Raw genomic sequence first — 15,389 nt, 5'->3', positions numbered from 1 at the left:
ATGAGTCTTATTCATTGCACTGTCTAGGCTTAAAGCTTCTTAGCTACTTTTACACTTAACAGGAGTCATGCCAAGCTCCTTCAAGACCTGACTAAGCTGCGTATTTTCCATAGTCTCAATGGCACCCATCACGCCATCTGCGCTATGAATATCTGCAATATGTATATACACATTCTGCTCAGATTTCGCAAGTTCCCGGAACTGGTCTTTCATAAACTCGAGCGCTGCATCTCCGTCACTGCCTCCCTCAAACTGGGGAAACCATTTTGACAGCGGTGACTGCAGAATTTTACTTCTAAACGCTGAAGCATTTGATAAAATCACGAAGAATGGCGTTTGCGTAAACCACCTTGAGTTGGCAAGCGAGTCAAACAGCATGAGATCTTCGTGAAGTCTGCTTGTGGTCTCGTCTTCTAGTAGGCTCTGGTCATACACGGCCATGTTACAGATAAAAACAAGACAGGCCGCGTCATCCACCAGAATGTGAATCCATTTTCGCCTCTGTGTTGACCGATCCGTGATTTGTAACAGTTGTAGCGTGTGGCTATCTCGATGGACAAGAGCCTCTTGGACAACTTGCCCCAAACGGCGCTGGTCGAAGTGAAACCAGTCATGTTCTGTAGGGGCATACTCTGTGGCAAAGACTCGCTTCAAGAGATTGCTCAGATTGCCATTTGAAGTGCATGGGCAGGTGAGGATATGCGGAAAGCGGTCAAACAAGAATCGTCGCTCGATGTCTTCGAGGTTATGGCCAGACTGCTTAAGCGCGAGCCGCAGTTCATTATCGCAATACAGGCTGATCATGCTTTTAACCGTTTCTTGATCACCGGGTACTTCGCGCGACACAATGTCCTTGACACGCCCCAGAACTGCATGAGCATTGATCGATTCTGGTTTACAAGCATATTCATCGACAATCTGCAAGCATTCCCGGCACATCGACGCGACAAAGCGCCTCGCCTCAACCCTAACATTTGCCCGTTCGTCATTGGAAAGCGGGAGCTCAAGAAGACGAGTCTGTTTCAGGAAAAGACTCTTCTCGTGCTCGTCGCCGAAAAGAATGATCTTTAGTTGCCGTTTGCTTCGCTGGGACTCGGCAGCGAGATATCTGTCAATGGCACGGGTCCGCGCTTCCGCCTCGGCAGGATAGCTGGTCAATTGTAGAGGATCCTCTTCTCCTGAAATCAGTGGCTCTAGAGATATCGTGGATTTCGAGGATGATGGGCAGAGACCCTCCCACCAACGTGCGGGCTTACTCTCGGTCTGGGTACGTCGACTTTCGGCTTCTTGACTCGTAGTGGGGTTTGGACATTTGAGACTGTCGTCGTCAATATCGGAGGTACTTGTGTAACTGTTCTCCTTTTCACGATTCATGCCGGTTTTTCAGGACGCGACACACAGCGATGGTATTGAATGAAATGTAGAGAAGTGAGTGAACGGGTAAGCCATGACCCCGCTGACTCGTTCACTGCGGCCAGTGCCTGATTAGGCTGAAGGTGAGACGATCTGCACAACCATGGCTTCGCGCCCGATAAGACGTAGTGCAGTTGAGTCATAGATGATAGAAGTAAGTCAAAATATACTAACTACAGTAGATATTATCAGGAGAAAGTCCATCTTGGCCTTCACTGAAGTACCTATGAGTTTCTCTCTTATATTGAGGCAGAGAATGGAGGTTTAAGATGCAACATGTACTATGGTAATATCAGGCTCAGAACTCATATCACTACAGAGATTAGCAAAGCCATCTCTGCTAATCTCACATCGTTAAACAACACCCTCGCTGCTCTACCTTCGCAATCATCTGCCTGGCCTTGATCGTCCGCTCCATCATAATCCATAACAAGATAGGAAGAACTCCTCCTGGCGTCGGAGCGATTGACAGATGACTTCTATCAAATAAAGCGTGGCTCACATCGCCGATGACGCCCTTTTCTGTAACGTAGAAGCCAAGATCGACCAAGACACTCACTTCAGGCTTGACCATAGATTCTTTGATAAAAGCGGGTCCGCGATGCAGTTCCGAGATAATCATGGTTTCGCGTGGTGCCTGAATTTCCTCGTGTAGAGCTTCGTGTTTATCTTCATGGGTAAGATCGAAATCTTTAGATACGCTCACGTAGGGGAATTGGCGCTTCATCTGGTTGATGAACTCTTTGGTGATGATGTTCCCGAAACCAGCAATCTGGATTTTGGCCTGCTGTGCCGACTCTAGCAGCCCATACCTGGCCAACAAGCGAATCAAGGCGTCCGCAGCAATATTGTCTACCTGGCCTTTGTCGTATTCTTCAATGTTTTTGACAGGATCAATATATCCCATGATCTTTGCTTCATTTAACTGTTCAGGCAGCGGGCGCTGTATGAGGATGCCGTGGATTTGAGGGTTCATGTTTAGCTTCTTGACTTGGCTCATGACTTCTATTGTTGACGCGTCGACGGGCATCTCATATACCCAATAGTCAACGCCGGCCTATTCCGAAGTGGGTTAATTAAGCTCTGCAAGATAGCCACGAGGAACCTTCTATGCCATATCGCAGCTAATGTCCTCGTTCCGGCCTGGGGGAAATCGATGACTTACCCGTGCAGCAACGTGAGCCTTGATCTTGACATAGTCCACTGCATCAGGCCCCGTGTTGAAAAATAAAACAGCCATGACTGGCTTGAGGCCACTTCTGTCGGCTTTTCGATGACACCATCGCTCAATGTCGTGTACGACCAGGTCTCCTGTGAGAAGGCGTGCGGAGCCGCTCTGGTACACCGAGGGGAGAGTCAGCAGCTCAGAGGCGTCCATTATAGCGCCTTGTCTGTCTGTTTGGTAAGCTGTGGAAATAATACGCCGGCGCTAGGAAAGCTGTTGACCTTCTATGTCATTGTTGTAATGTGAGGTGCGACATGGAGGGACAAGATATCTCGAGGTTGGACGGGAGACGAAGAGGTACGACAATGAGGCGGTAGACCGTGCACGTGCCATATGAATGCTAGGGCCAATCAGAACACCACATCTGAGACAGCAGAGCAGACAAGACAAGCCAGAATCCTTCGACTTTCTTTGACAATTTACTTGGCTATCATTCAGAGCTGAAATGAAGCCAAATCGTGATAAGTTCTTCAAAAATAATCTTAAGGCTATATCGCGACAGTTTCAAGGCTATCGCTTCGGCAGTGTTGAGAGGAGAAAGTCATAGTCTAGATGAACAAGATGTAACAGCCAATAAAGATCATTATTGGCTTTATATAATTCGGGACCAAGTGACAACGAAAGGAATTAAATCACATTGGGTAGTCTAATTGATTGTTTTGGTCCTAGACCTTGCGGTCGACATTCTTCTGCTCAAGAGTCGTGGGCATCTCAGTACTAAAAACCTTGGACTTGACAGGCTCGTCAACAGTGACATCGGCAGCTTCGCCGTCAAAAATGACAGCAATCTCCTCCAAGGCTTTACCCTTTGTTTCGAGGAACCACCCGTAGGCAATGAAACTTTCAACAATGAGGACAGCAACGTAAACGAGGTAGTACCGCCAACCAATGCTATCCAGTCCAACAGGATTGACATACTGGTTGACGAAAACAGCACATTTCATTGAAAGGACATACAAGCCCATTCCTTTGGCACGGATTGAGTACGGCAGAACCTCAACCGAGTATGCTACAGGGAGGGGCGAGAAAGCCATGCAGTAGAAGATCTCGTACACGAAGATGAGTGCCATCACCGCAACGCCAACAGACTTGGCCTCCGTGGCAGCAAAGCGTTCCGAAGCGATGGTCCACCCTGTGAAGACTAGCAACATGCCGATTGTAGAGATTCGGAAGAGAGGACGGCGACCGACGCGATCGACGAAGCAGGCGCTAGTGAGAGCGAGGGCCCAATTCCAAATGTTGATGAGGCCGTTGACCAGGGCTTGTGTTTTCTTGTTGGTGATGCCGACACTGTCCATGACGCGAGAGAGATCTGTAGAGTCATCAAGTTAGTCATCGGACCGTCGGACTGTGACTAATGGAGCCGACTTACAGTAAGAGATCAGTCCATTTCCAGACCATTGTGACATTAGACCCATGCAGATGACGAGGAACATCCTGTAGCGGTTACCCTTAGTGCTGACCATAGACTTCCAAGTAGTTTGACCAGACACTGTAGAGAGTCAGTAAAGTATGACAAAGCGGCAGCGAACGACCTACACTTTTCTTGCTCGATTGCGGCTCGGATCTCTTCGTATTCAAGCTCTACTAGTTCCGTCTTAACTCCCTCTCCGTGGTATCTTGTAAGTGCTTCGAGGGCCTCTTCACTGCGATTGTTCGAAATGAGCCACCGTGGGGACTCGGGAAGGAACCAGACAGTTGATAGCTGAATGATACTGGGTGCCATCTGAAGCAAGGAGGGGATTCTCCATGACCAAGTACTGGGGATCACTCGGGTGCCGTAGGTGATCCAAGCAGCTGCGATGGAGCCCAGGAACCAACTGGACAAGTCAGCAAACACAACGGATAAGTAGAAAAGATTGGCTTACCAAGTGTTGCAGATAGCTGTAATAGTGACTCTATCCTTGGGGTGAGACAGCTCACTGACCATGCTAGGAGATGCAGACGTAGCAAAAGATAGTCCAAACCCCAGAATGAAACGGCTGATAACAAACATGGCAAAGTTGGTACTCTCGCACTGCAGAATAGCACCAGCAATCATGATTATGCTTCCTGTAATGATACCTCACCGTCTGCCATATTTATCAGCAACAAACGGCGCAACAGGCGTGGAACAGATGCTGCCAAGCGACATGATAGCGCTCATGAGTCCAAGCTGAGATCCCCGAGGGTTGGCAAAAAAGTCATCCCAGTAGGAGACAGTCTGCAGAGAGTTCATCATACTTCCGTCATACCCAGACGTTGCGTATGACACAACACATGCTGGGAAGAGCAGGAAGTAGAGATGTCGCCGCGCAGCTGACTTGTACCAGCTCGGAGACTCCTTCAAGAGCTCAGATATGCGCAAGGGCTTGTAGGCTGCATCGGTGGTGCCCTGCTGGCGGGCTTGCTTGGCGAGCAAGTCCTGCTTCGGGGCCGGGAGACGATTGCGGAGAAAGTTCATGGTGACAGATCAATCCAAAGAGAATGTTGGTGTTGATGAAGGAGATAAGAGCAAGTCACCTTGCATGGTTGGTAGTCTTATATATGTGTTTGCGATGTGATAAAAAACCGGGAGGGCTTTTGCCTATATTGCTGCCACCCTAGAGTGCACCTGGTTAGCATCCGAAAACTCGGGTGTCATTCACCCCATCAATTCGATAGCGTTGCAGCTAAACTTTGCGGGGTCGATACAAATTTCTGGGGGAACTCCGCATATTGCTCGTGGGCATCGTTCCATGTGTCGGGTCATGCAGCAACTCATCGGGGATAGAATTTAGCTGCCCCAAAGCGCTATGATTGGCTCGCATCGTCGACGCAAACGGCGATGCAGTCCTATTGCGCGGTGTAAGTTGTCATACACATGCCATACTCACTGTCATGATGCTCTAACAGTGTCACTACAGACTGCCCTCGGCGGCTGGATGCTCATGGAGAACTTCATGAACGGCTTCCCCGGCAGAGAGCACCAGATCCGAGCAGCGCTTCTCAAGGTGCTTGGCCAAGAGAAGCATGACTTCTTCTTCGACAAGTTCCTTGAATATTTCTTCGGCGAGAAAGATGCCGAGTTCCTTGCTTCGTTGAACTTCAACTGCCTACGATTATGTCTCAATTACAGACACTTTGAAGATGACATGAACCCATTTGTTATCAAAGAAGAGGGTTTCAAGCACATTGACCGAGTTATCAATCTAGTAAGTCAAAGCATCTCCACTTTTTGTCAGCTGCTCACGTAGAATCGTAGTGCGCCAAATATGGTATCTACACTATTCCCGACCTCCACGCCCTACCTGGTGGACAGAACCAGGATTGGCACTGCGATAACCCGACCGGATACGCCGCCTTTTGGGACCACAAACACTTCCAAGACCGAGCGATCAATCTGTGGGAGCATATCGCCCGAAGATATAAGGGAAATCCATGGGTTGCAGGCTACAATCCCGTGAATGAGCCTGCCGACTCTGAATGGCATCGTCTGTTGGCCTTCTACGACCGTATCGTGCCGGCAATCAGGAATATCGATCCTGACCATATCCTATTCTTAGAAGGCAACACGTGAGTAGTACAATCTACCCGGGTCAATCTTCTGCAGACGTACTGACGAGGGCCCCGACACAGATTCAGCATGGACTTTACAGGCTTTGACAGAGTATGGGACAACTCGGTATACGCCATCCATGACTACTGTGGTTTTGGGTTCCCGAATCGACTCGGTAGATTCCAGGGGACAAAAGAACAGGAGAGCTACATTCGAAGGATGTACGACCGGAAGGTGGAGTTCATGAAGAAGCATAACGTGCCAATCTGGAATGGTGAGTTACATTGGATTTTCTGATGACCTTGGATAACATCTGTCTGTAGGTGAATTCGGTCCTATCTACGAACGAAAAGAGTACAACCCAGACTGGGAAGTTCAGAATCAAGAGCGATACAATATGCTGGATCGGCAGATGGCTATCTACACTTCTGAGAGCATTGGTAGGTTACCCATCACCCATTCCATGGATGGCACTAACGCAACACAGCATGGTCGATCTGGGCATACAAGGACGTCAACGTAATGGAAATGACCCATGTCTCCCCAGACTCTGCCTGGCTCAAGCTTCTCGGCCCCATCATCAAGAAGAAACGTGATCTCGCCGTCGACTCATGGGCTTACGACGACGCACATCTCCAAGACGGCCTCTTCGGTCCACTACACCAGTGGTTCGAAGACAACGTCCCAGCACAATACTCCAAAAAGTACCCCTGGCAATGGCGCATGCACATGCACGTCTTCCGAGGTATTCGAGGCATCACCATGGCTGAGTATATGATCCCCGAGTGGGCAGATTACTTCAAGGACAAGAGCTTTGAGGAACTGGACGAGCTTGCTGCGAGCTGGAAGTATGAGAATTGCATGCAGAGGGAACAGTTGAATAAGCTGCTGAAGACGTATGCGCCCATGAAGGCTGGAGATAAGAGGCTGGAAGGAAAGGTCATTGAATCAGAAGTTACTGCAAGTGAAGTGGCTTCTAAGGAGGCATCTGTTTCGGGTGTTGGTATTTTTGAGCTGTCGCCGGAGGAGAAGTTGAAAGCTGAGCTGAAGAAGGAACAACCGCAAGCTCAGCCTGTACCTGTCGCAGCATAGACTTGCCGCTACACATATGTAATTACTTGTTAGCTAGATGTGTTATTTGCAGTTGAGGCTCGTGGCTGAGAGCTTAAATCAGCAGACAGAGCTTAGTACACAAAAAGCAAGAAATATCTATATCATGCAAAGTCACTTCAGATATAGGATTACAATTCGAGTAGTTATTTATCATTCCGCTTGTCTTGCCATTCTATTTCTCCGCGCCACATCAAGCCTCTTTAGTATTTCAACATGCCATGAAAACTCTGCCACACTCCGACTGAATCGAGTGAGGTTCCTCCTCCCAGCCAGAATGACATCCTGCACATCCTCAGGGAGCAGATCCTTAAATATCGGAAAGATCGTCGCCACCATCAGGATGACAGTCATAGTAAAGGTGCTTGACAAAAACAGACATGGTTAGCAATATTCAAAACAATACCGACAGGATCGCTCACACCATCCCAGTAGGGAACAAACACGTCAAACTATTTACCGTATGAATATCAAATACCTTGATGAAACCTGTGCAACCATCCAAACAAGACCTGGATCGTTTCAGAACTGCGTCTTTGCAAGGATGCGATTCGAAGTTGTCGATATTGAGAACGATGAATTCGATGAAAGGCCTGTGAATGATGTATTGACCCGCATAGTATCTCCCCTTGATTCTCAAAATATTCCATGAGTTATTTCCGATAGGTATGCCCTGAATACGCGCTGTTGGCGATTGGAGGCTTGCAGGAGAGCTTGTATCAGCCCCTGTCATTGGTACATCTTGAGACGGATTACTGAGGAGGAACTCTGGCAGATTGCGGTATATGGCAGAGTGATGAGACCAAAGATCTTCCGATATTCTGAGCAGCCAAGATGCGTAGTTCAACCGTCTTGTCCGGAACTGCTCCTTGTCATCGTAAACAACACTGTTGACAGTGTTCAGAAAGCGTCTGATAGCTGAGTTTGTGGTTATTTGAAACGCGACGAGCTCTTCCTGGCTCCTGGCTTCTGATGAGTCTGGCGAGATAGGATGGTTTTCTGCAGTGAAGGCTGGGTATGGGATTTTGTCTTCATATCTCGCTATGCCAGATGGCGATACAATTGATATCTCGGATATGAAATCACATTCGTATATAAAGGACATCCAGTACAAGCGACGGAAGCCACCAGAGATAGTATCTCTCTTTGCTTGTAATCGAGCCATGGTCTCGCACTTGACGGCCGTTGCGTGTGCCCAGTGAAAAGCTTCTGCTACTGCACCTGATGCACCCATGTAGATGCTGAGCTGTTAGTTAGCTCTACCAGGTGTGGATTGATAACTCACCTTGCGAGCATACTAGCCTGGGCAGCTTCTAATGACATATCAGTCGATACATAGCCCAGTATCAATCTCGCCTTGCTCCATAGATCGCTTCTCAGCTGATCCTCAGGACTGTTCGAGCTGTCCGAGAAAGGGCTCTTTTCGATGGATATGTCAGATTGTCCGCTCGAACTCAACAATGCCAGACAAAGGACCACAAGAAGCAGCCCATATTTCGGCATATCAACCATTGATGTCTCGTCAGTTCAATATACTTCCCTCGCTGTTACCATCTCGAAGATCTTTAGGATATTGCTCTTTGACAGCAGAGGGAAGAAAATGTTGACCTTTGTAAAGTATAGGTGAATCAGGTCGTGTAGCCGTGCTATCCGATCATCGCGAAATAAAGTAAAGTATGAGCTCTCCTAGAGCTTCCACGAGGAAAGAGGCTGCGACGTTGTTGAAGGATGTTTGCCGTTCTGCTGCTCTTGGAAGAAGACTTCGGTTGCATCTGCATAGCTCGACAAGTTCTGTTCGTCTGTGCCATCCTTTTCCAGAAGTTTCTGGACCAAGCTCCATGAGAAAACGTGATTGGCGTTGGCCGTATGCGACTAACGGTATTTGAACTTCAAAGACGGGTTCACGGCCCTCAGTGATTGAGTCAGGTTGTGGATCATGATGGCTCATAGGTGACGCTTCCGGCGGAGCTCTGTGACTCTGTGATGTTGAATTTGACGACAAGATGCGATCTTCTAGAAGTTGCATCCGCTCCAGGAGGACTTGAGTGTTATAGTCAATCTTGGGCTGTTTCGCATCTCGGTAGACGCAATCGACGTTCTGTGAAGTGCAGAGGCCGCATCTTGGCTGAGCAGCGTCACAGCGCGTCTTGCGCATACGGCAGTTGACACATGCTTGTATTACTCGTCTTCTGTTGGGAAATTGATTGTATGACATTTTTGGTAGAGGTTGACATTGATAGTGCGATATCGCAAGAGTCTGGACTGAGATGGGGGCGACGATTGAGTAGGCGGTCAGAACAGGCAGAGAACTAGAATGGCTAGCAGTCTTCGTCCTAGGTAAGGTACTTTATGACAACCATATTAAGAGTGCAAAAGTCTTTTATAAGTAAGTGATCGACAGGGAGAAATTAAGACTTGCTATGAGTAGCGCTATTCAACCTAATACCTCCTGAAGTCCTTCCTCCTATTCACCTGCAGACTGGTTTAGTGTTGCTGATCTGAGCTGGCGGATATAACTTCGTATAGACTGGAAGACTAAGATCCTTGATGTTAAATTTATGCAAATTCCCCTTGTTAATGCTGCCCAGGCGACTCTAGATCATCCCTTAGATGCAGCCTATTGCCTTATAAAGTCTATAACTCTATTTATCATACTGCTCTTGCTTAGTGGATTTCCCGCGCGGTTAATTTGTAATGCCACCTTGTACTCAGCTGCCCATTCGCACCAATCCACGTTGTGAGTATAAGAATTGCACGGTAATTATGTAAAGCCTGGAAGGAGATTATCTCTACTCCAGCATCAAATCTCAGATCTAATGACTGACATTCATGGCGAGCAGAACTCTACTGCGTAGCAGATGTCCGAGTTTGCTTATATCGTTTAACATGACATGTCAGGCCTCTATGATTCAGCCGACTCTGATATGTGATTGCCCCACCTAAATCTCGTAAGCATTAACAATCAGAATCACTTGATTCTAGTTCTAGCCTGAGTATGTGCCCACGCACATATATATACATCATCGCCTGGGCAAGTCTTATTCTAATTTATCGAAGTTGCTGAACAAGACTCGGCCCCGCCCACAAAGACTTATATATTATTAACACATAAGTTAATAACCAATACGATCTCCTCATCACAGCCAGCTATCGACCATGCCGGAACTAAGAGCGATTAGTAAAGTTTTCACCGCCATCGAACAGGCCGAAGGTGCGGGAGCTAGAGTACGACGCTCCATTGGCAGCGAACAACAGCGCAACTTCTCACCATTTCTCATGCTGGACTACATGAAGAGCGGTAATGGTGCAGGTTTTCCCGATCACCCCCACCGAGGTCAAGAAACAGTGACCTACATCCTCAAGGGCGCTATTGAGCACGAGGATTTTGCTGGGAACAGGGGCATTTTGAATGCTGGAGACTTGCAGTTTATGACTGCGGGTAGAGGCATTATGCATTCCGAACAGCCGGTCGAAAGCCCTGATGGAAACCAAAGTGCTGGCTTACAGTTGTGGGTTGACCTCCCAGAACATCTCAAGATGTGTGAGCCCAGATATCGAGATCTGAGAGCCAGCGAAATCCCGATTGTGCATCTAGACGACGGCAAGGTTCTTATCAAAGTCATATCAGGCAAGGTCGGTGATGTCGATGGCGTCAAAGACTTGTCATATACCCCTGTGTGGTATCTAGATGTTGAGATTCACCCAGGTGGCTCGCTAGTCCAACCCCTACCTAAGGATTGGAATGCATTCTCTTTTGTCTTTGATGGTTCTGCTGATTTTGTATCTCCGTCTGGAGCTTTGACAAGGGTGGATGTGCATGGTACGGTTATATAAACCAGGAGGAGACGCCGTTTCTATCCAGGTTGCTGAGAGCCAAGGCTACAGCGCTCGCCTTCTCTTAATCGCCGGCCAGATCCTTGACCAACCGATCGTTCAGCATGGGCCATTCGTTTCAACTAGTGCTGAAGGCATTCGTCAGGCTTTCAAAGATTTCTACGAGGGTAAAAATGGATTTGAGAGAGCAAAGGGATGGCAGAGTAACAACACCAAGCGCAGACTGAGTATATAGAGTGGATGAGAAAAGTGTTGTACATCTCTCAGGATCACTCATCTAGGTTTATATAAAGATATCAGGGACATAAGCCGTTGACTATTAAACTCCTATTGACGTTATAAAAAGGATTCAATTTCTTGACACACCGTTAAATGCAAGACGGTTACTACTGCACCGCGTATCTTTGACTACGCCTTTCGAGGCTGCACTAAGAATTCGCGATCTCACAGCCTTAAATCCCCTCAGGTTCTCGCTGGATATAAAGTACGCAGCTAGACCCGACACATGCGCCGCTGCCGCACTCGTACCAAAACTATATTCTTGTTCACCACCAACTGAAATCGAGGCGGTAGGGATGCTATCACCCGGAGCAAAAATATCAACACAGGGGCCGTAGTTTGACAAAAGACGGCGGCAGTCATCGAGACCAATACCAGCGACTGTGATGGCAGTAATGGCCGAGGCAGGGGAGTAGTCACAAGCAAACCTTGCATTATTGCCTGCTGAGACAACCACCGTGATACCAGCATCTGTAGCCTTCTTTACGGCATCGTTGACACTGGGATTGTATTTACCTGATATAGATATGTTTATGACACTCCTGTCAGAAACACCTCTCCTGGCGGCGTCTTGGATAACCCAGTGTATGCCCTTTGCCATATCTGACATTTTGCCCTGACCATGTTTGTGTTGTGTCTTGACCGAAATTAAAGTGCAATTCTTAGCCACACCGAATGTCTTCCCTCCAATAATTCCTGCCATGTGAGTGCCATGGCCATTTTCATCGCAGTCTGGCGATCCTGGGATAAAGTTTTCTCCGTATAAAGCTCGACCAGAGAATTCAGCATGCAAGATATTAATGCCAGTATCAAGGACATATACGTATGCGCCTGGTCCTTTGGTTACACCGTAGCGGTATTGGAATAAATCATCGTCTCGGGCATGGCGTTGAGAAATCCGTGCGAGATTCCATGGGGCATAGCGCTGTAATTTGGTTTTACGATGTACTTCAGGGCTGTGATCGACGGTGTCCGAGATATCAGGTCGCTGTATTAGACCAAGTATTTTTCTCGATGCCCGTAGACTACTCCGTGTTAGTATGTAGTCCAACACTTACTGTAGGTGGGACTTACCATCTCGCTCTAATACCATCCTTTCCGGTCATGTTGGATCCCATGCTTCTCGATATTATATGGTACAGTGGGCTGGTATTTGATGATGGAAATGGGGGAAAGGTTGCGATAGCTTCTCATGTATGAAGAAGATTATAGGGTTAGCTGTAGTTGAGTTCTTACGAGGTCACGGCAAGCAAAGTAAAAATGTTCTTAAGAAAGCTTATGCCTATCGTTTGGCTGTAAGAAGCATTGCTTTTTGGCGCGAAATGTGAACATAGTGTCGCGCAACGTTATTAGCTTTTATTTGTGAACCTTGTCAGATCCTGACCACAGAAGATCAGAGAATGAAACGTAGGAATAAAATACAACTTCGAACTGAGCATTCTAAGTTCTGTCTGCTGATTTAAGCTCTCAGCCACAAGTGTCAACTGCAAATCAGTCTTGAAGTAGTCTACACCAAAAAGTTTATAGATCAGGTTTCAGATAGTCGCATACACAGAATTACCAGCTAGTAAGGGCTATCTGCTTGGCTATAGGTCTAACCTAAAGGAGATCAATAACGTCCATATCCCATCCCTTGCTCTCTACTAAACAGCAAGAGGCCGTGACAAGAATGGAGAACATTTTATAATAAGAGTCTTTCAGCCTTAACAACGCCACCCCTTTTCGCACAAAGACCCCCCTCCCAGTCCACGTCGGCTCCAACATGAGACAGTAGACAAGATAGCTGAAGTCTCCAAGAGTTTCGCGTCTCTCAATAACTGGCAAAATGAAAAAATGTAAGACTTCTAAAGGAGAGTCATCAAAATACCCACCATCCACACAGAGGCTGGTACTATCGATGAGAATGTGCTCGTGTCCCTCTTCGAAGTTACTTATCAAACAGCCAGTTCTCTTGTCAGCCACTGCTGGATACATTGCCCCGCGTAAACGCAGTTGGCTGGATTGCAGCTCTCCATTGCTAAGACATGACGTCTTGATGGTGACAACTTCGACAACGCTAATGCCATCTACGGGGATCCTGCAGCAGACTGGGAGTTTTAGTGAGGCCCAGCTCCATGAAAGGGCTAGCCATTCATGCGGCCGACTATGGTGGATCGGGGTTGTTGAAGCACCGGGATCGCCCCAATTGACATGCCAGCACAGTGATGCAGGCATTTGAGACTCCCAGTGGCCAGCGTGGCAAGGTCGGGAATCGCGTTCTTCAGTCTCTTCCATGAATTGCATTCAACTTTTCTCCTTCCTTTGCGAGCCGGCACTTTGAGTAACGTTCGACGAGCTGGTTCCATGCACCGTGGAACACGTCCCTGTGGCCTTCGATATAACAATGTTCCGTATGCATGGCGTGTAGACAATTAGGTATAAGAAAATATAGTTTGAGCTTTAATATGTAGGTATATTAATACATAATCAACTCCATAAAGCAAAAGGACAGTACGTACAGTGTCGGATAATTTCTGTTGTCGGGGCCTCGGGGCTGGGAGCTTCGAACGCCTCTCGAGCCCAACCAGGCATACCAGTATCTAAGCAAACTTAATCTCTTCAGCCTTTCCAGTTTTGATATCAGAGAGAAATCCACGAGCCGTACTCTTCAGCTCGTCTCTAATAACTTCATTCTTGCGAAGCCACTCGAGGTCACCTCGAACACTGTCCGCCATGCTGCACTCAATTATTAGGCACTACGAACTCGTCACATCTGTAGATTCAACACTTACTCGGTATTGGCGCCCCAGTTAATCTGGTCAATCTCATCCCAGTGACTCTCACCAACTCGCGCTTTGATAGTGTCATGCATCCACTCGTCGGTAAACATGGTTGAGCCACAGTCGGTATGATGAACGATAACGAGCTCCTCGATCACAAAGCGGGTATCTAGAAGAAGAATGTCCCGGACGGCGAAGCGGATGTTCCCGCCTGCGTTACGCGAAACCATTACCACTGCATGCGATTAGTTTCTGTGACGGTGAGTTTGTTGTCCTTGACCTACTTTCACCCTCTGGGACTCCGAGGTTAAAGTCAATGAACTTGTCGACGCTACATCGGGGATCAACGCAAGCGACTATAACATCTCGTCAGCTAATACTCAGTGACATTGTAATCTGTATTCTAGGGCCACGTACCGACAATGGTAAGGCGAGGCTTGGTAACCTTGTTCACGTCGGCGATAGTTGGGAATGGAGTGAAACCCTGAGGGCTATTGTCTGGTTAGATTGTTTTAGGTAAAAAATAGGTTATCGCGAAAGACATACTCGTAGGCGGCAATAAGATCAGCAACGGTCTTGGACATTTTGTTTGCTGGAGAAAATGTTGAGGCAATTATTTCAGGTATTTGGCTCAAGGTATTAGATGATAGTTGATAATGATAAAAGTGAAATTTAGAACGGGAGATCTGACATCTGTCATATATATCATACAAGACTGCTTCTCTGTTTTTTGATAATGATACCCCAAAATACCCTAGCTCCTCAAGAACAGGCTGCAATAGTTTTTACAAATCGAAATCGCCATTGAGTGGCATTGACATAAGTAATCCGCCCGAGAGAAGAAGGTTGCGGTCGTGTTGCCCGAGACTATTCGGATGCACGTTTATTCTTTTTTCATTGGTGTTCTCATAAGATGCAGGTCGGCTAGTCCTGACCTGTGCTAGTGGTTGGGAGGCATAAGCATAGACACATGCCGATTTACAAGCATATATTCCGGGCTGATTCGGATATTAAACCAGCAAATGGACTGAGACAGCCGCCCATTCATGTGGAATACTAGTGTTGCAAGCTATAATTCATAATTACTGAACATAAGCGGTGACAGAAGCTGTGGCGCAGGTGGCTGTAAAGGCCGGTGGTGACAGCAAAGGTTATAATGCACCTACAAACATCTCTGTTATCAGCAATTATACATAATTCGCCTGAGCAAGCATGGAGAGATCCTGGCATTTTCTGCATTCTCTGACACATC

General features: G+C 47.4%; 8 protein-coding genes across 8 annotated transcripts; 2 read left to right on the top strand and 6 right to left on the bottom strand.

The window, feature by feature from the left end:
• Window positions 1-39: 39 nt before the first annotated feature.
• Window positions 40-2,791, bottom strand: FSUBG_9824 (MIS1-C1-tetrahydrofolate synthase precursor mitochondrial; the record flags this gene model as incomplete). Its single annotated transcript, XM_036688379.1, has 3 exons — window positions 40-1,359; window positions 1,916-2,470; window positions 2,579-2,791. The coding sequence occupies 3 exons, from the start codon at window positions 2,789-2,791 to the stop codon at window positions 40-42; spliced, it is 2,088 nt and encodes a 695-aa protein (XP_036534666.1).
• A 512-nt stretch (window positions 2,792-3,303) lies between these two features.
• Window positions 3,304-5,081, bottom strand: FSUBG_9823 (hexose transporter; the record flags this gene model as incomplete). Its single annotated transcript, XM_036688378.1, has 5 exons — window positions 3,304-3,950; window positions 4,011-4,130; window positions 4,178-4,458; window positions 4,507-4,655; window positions 4,731-5,081. 5 exons carry the CDS (start codon window positions 5,079-5,081, stop codon window positions 3,304-3,306), a joined length of 1,548 nt encoding a protein of 515 aa, XP_036534665.1.
• A 331-nt stretch (window positions 5,082-5,412) lies between these two features.
• Window positions 5,413-7,247, top strand: FSUBG_9822 (murein transglycosylase; the record flags this gene model as incomplete). Its single annotated transcript, XM_036688377.1, has 6 exons — window positions 5,413-5,464; window positions 5,513-5,811; window positions 5,862-6,172; window positions 6,236-6,429; window positions 6,479-6,595; window positions 6,643-7,247. 6 exons carry the CDS (start codon window positions 5,413-5,415, stop codon window positions 7,245-7,247), a joined length of 1,578 nt encoding a protein of 525 aa, XP_036534664.1.
• A 328-nt stretch (window positions 7,248-7,575) lies between these two features.
• Window positions 7,576-8,777, bottom strand: FSUBG_9821 (3-oxoacyl-reductase; the record flags this gene model as incomplete). The annotated part of the gene is made up of 3 exons (XM_036688376.1): window positions 7,576-7,629; window positions 7,744-8,506; window positions 8,551-8,777. The coding sequence occupies 3 exons, from the start codon at window positions 8,775-8,777 to the stop codon at window positions 7,576-7,578; spliced, it is 1,044 nt and encodes a 347-aa protein (XP_036534663.1).
• Window positions 8,778-8,919: 142 nt separating this feature from the next.
• On the bottom strand, window positions 8,920-9,480 carry FSUBG_9820 (3-oxoacyl-reductase; the record flags this gene model as incomplete). The annotated part of the gene is made up of 1 exon (XM_036688375.1): window positions 8,920-9,480. The coding sequence occupies one exon, from the start codon at window positions 9,478-9,480 to the stop codon at window positions 8,920-8,922; it is 561 nt and encodes a 186-aa protein (XP_036534662.1).
• Window positions 9,481-10,421: 941 nt separating this feature from the next.
• Window positions 10,422-11,334, top strand: FSUBG_9819 (pirin (iron-binding nuclear); the record flags this gene model as incomplete). The annotated part of the gene is made up of 2 exons (XM_036688373.1): window positions 10,422-11,031; window positions 11,105-11,334. 2 exons carry the CDS (start codon window positions 10,422-10,424, stop codon window positions 11,332-11,334), a joined length of 840 nt encoding a protein of 279 aa, XP_036534661.1.
• A 114-nt stretch (window positions 11,335-11,448) lies between these two features.
• Window positions 11,449-12,484, bottom strand: FSUBG_9818 (alkaline protease 1; the record flags this gene model as incomplete). The annotated part of the gene is made up of 2 exons (XM_036688372.1): window positions 11,449-12,403; window positions 12,453-12,484. The coding sequence occupies 2 exons, from the start codon at window positions 12,482-12,484 to the stop codon at window positions 11,449-11,451; spliced, it is 987 nt and encodes a 328-aa protein (XP_036534660.1).
• A 1,473-nt stretch (window positions 12,485-13,957) lies between these two features.
• FSUBG_9817 (carbonate dehydratase) lies at window positions 13,958-14,721 on the bottom strand (the record flags this gene model as incomplete). The annotated part of the gene is made up of 5 exons (XM_036688371.1): window positions 13,958-14,093; window positions 14,150-14,372; window positions 14,422-14,493; window positions 14,555-14,628; window positions 14,684-14,721. The coding sequence occupies 5 exons, from the start codon at window positions 14,719-14,721 to the stop codon at window positions 13,958-13,960; spliced, it is 543 nt and encodes a 180-aa protein (XP_036534659.1).
• Window positions 14,722-15,389: the final 668 nt, after the last annotated feature.

The sequence above is a fragment of the Fusarium subglutinans genome (genome assembly GCF_013396075.1).
Source record: "Fusarium subglutinans strain NRRL 66333 chromosome Unknown NRRL66333_c0000158, whole genome shotgun sequence".
In the NCBI taxonomy this organism is placed as follows: Eukaryota; Fungi; Ascomycota; class Sordariomycetes; order Hypocreales; family Nectriaceae; genus Fusarium; species Fusarium subglutinans.
This window is presented reverse-complemented; position numbering and strand designations above follow the sequence as displayed.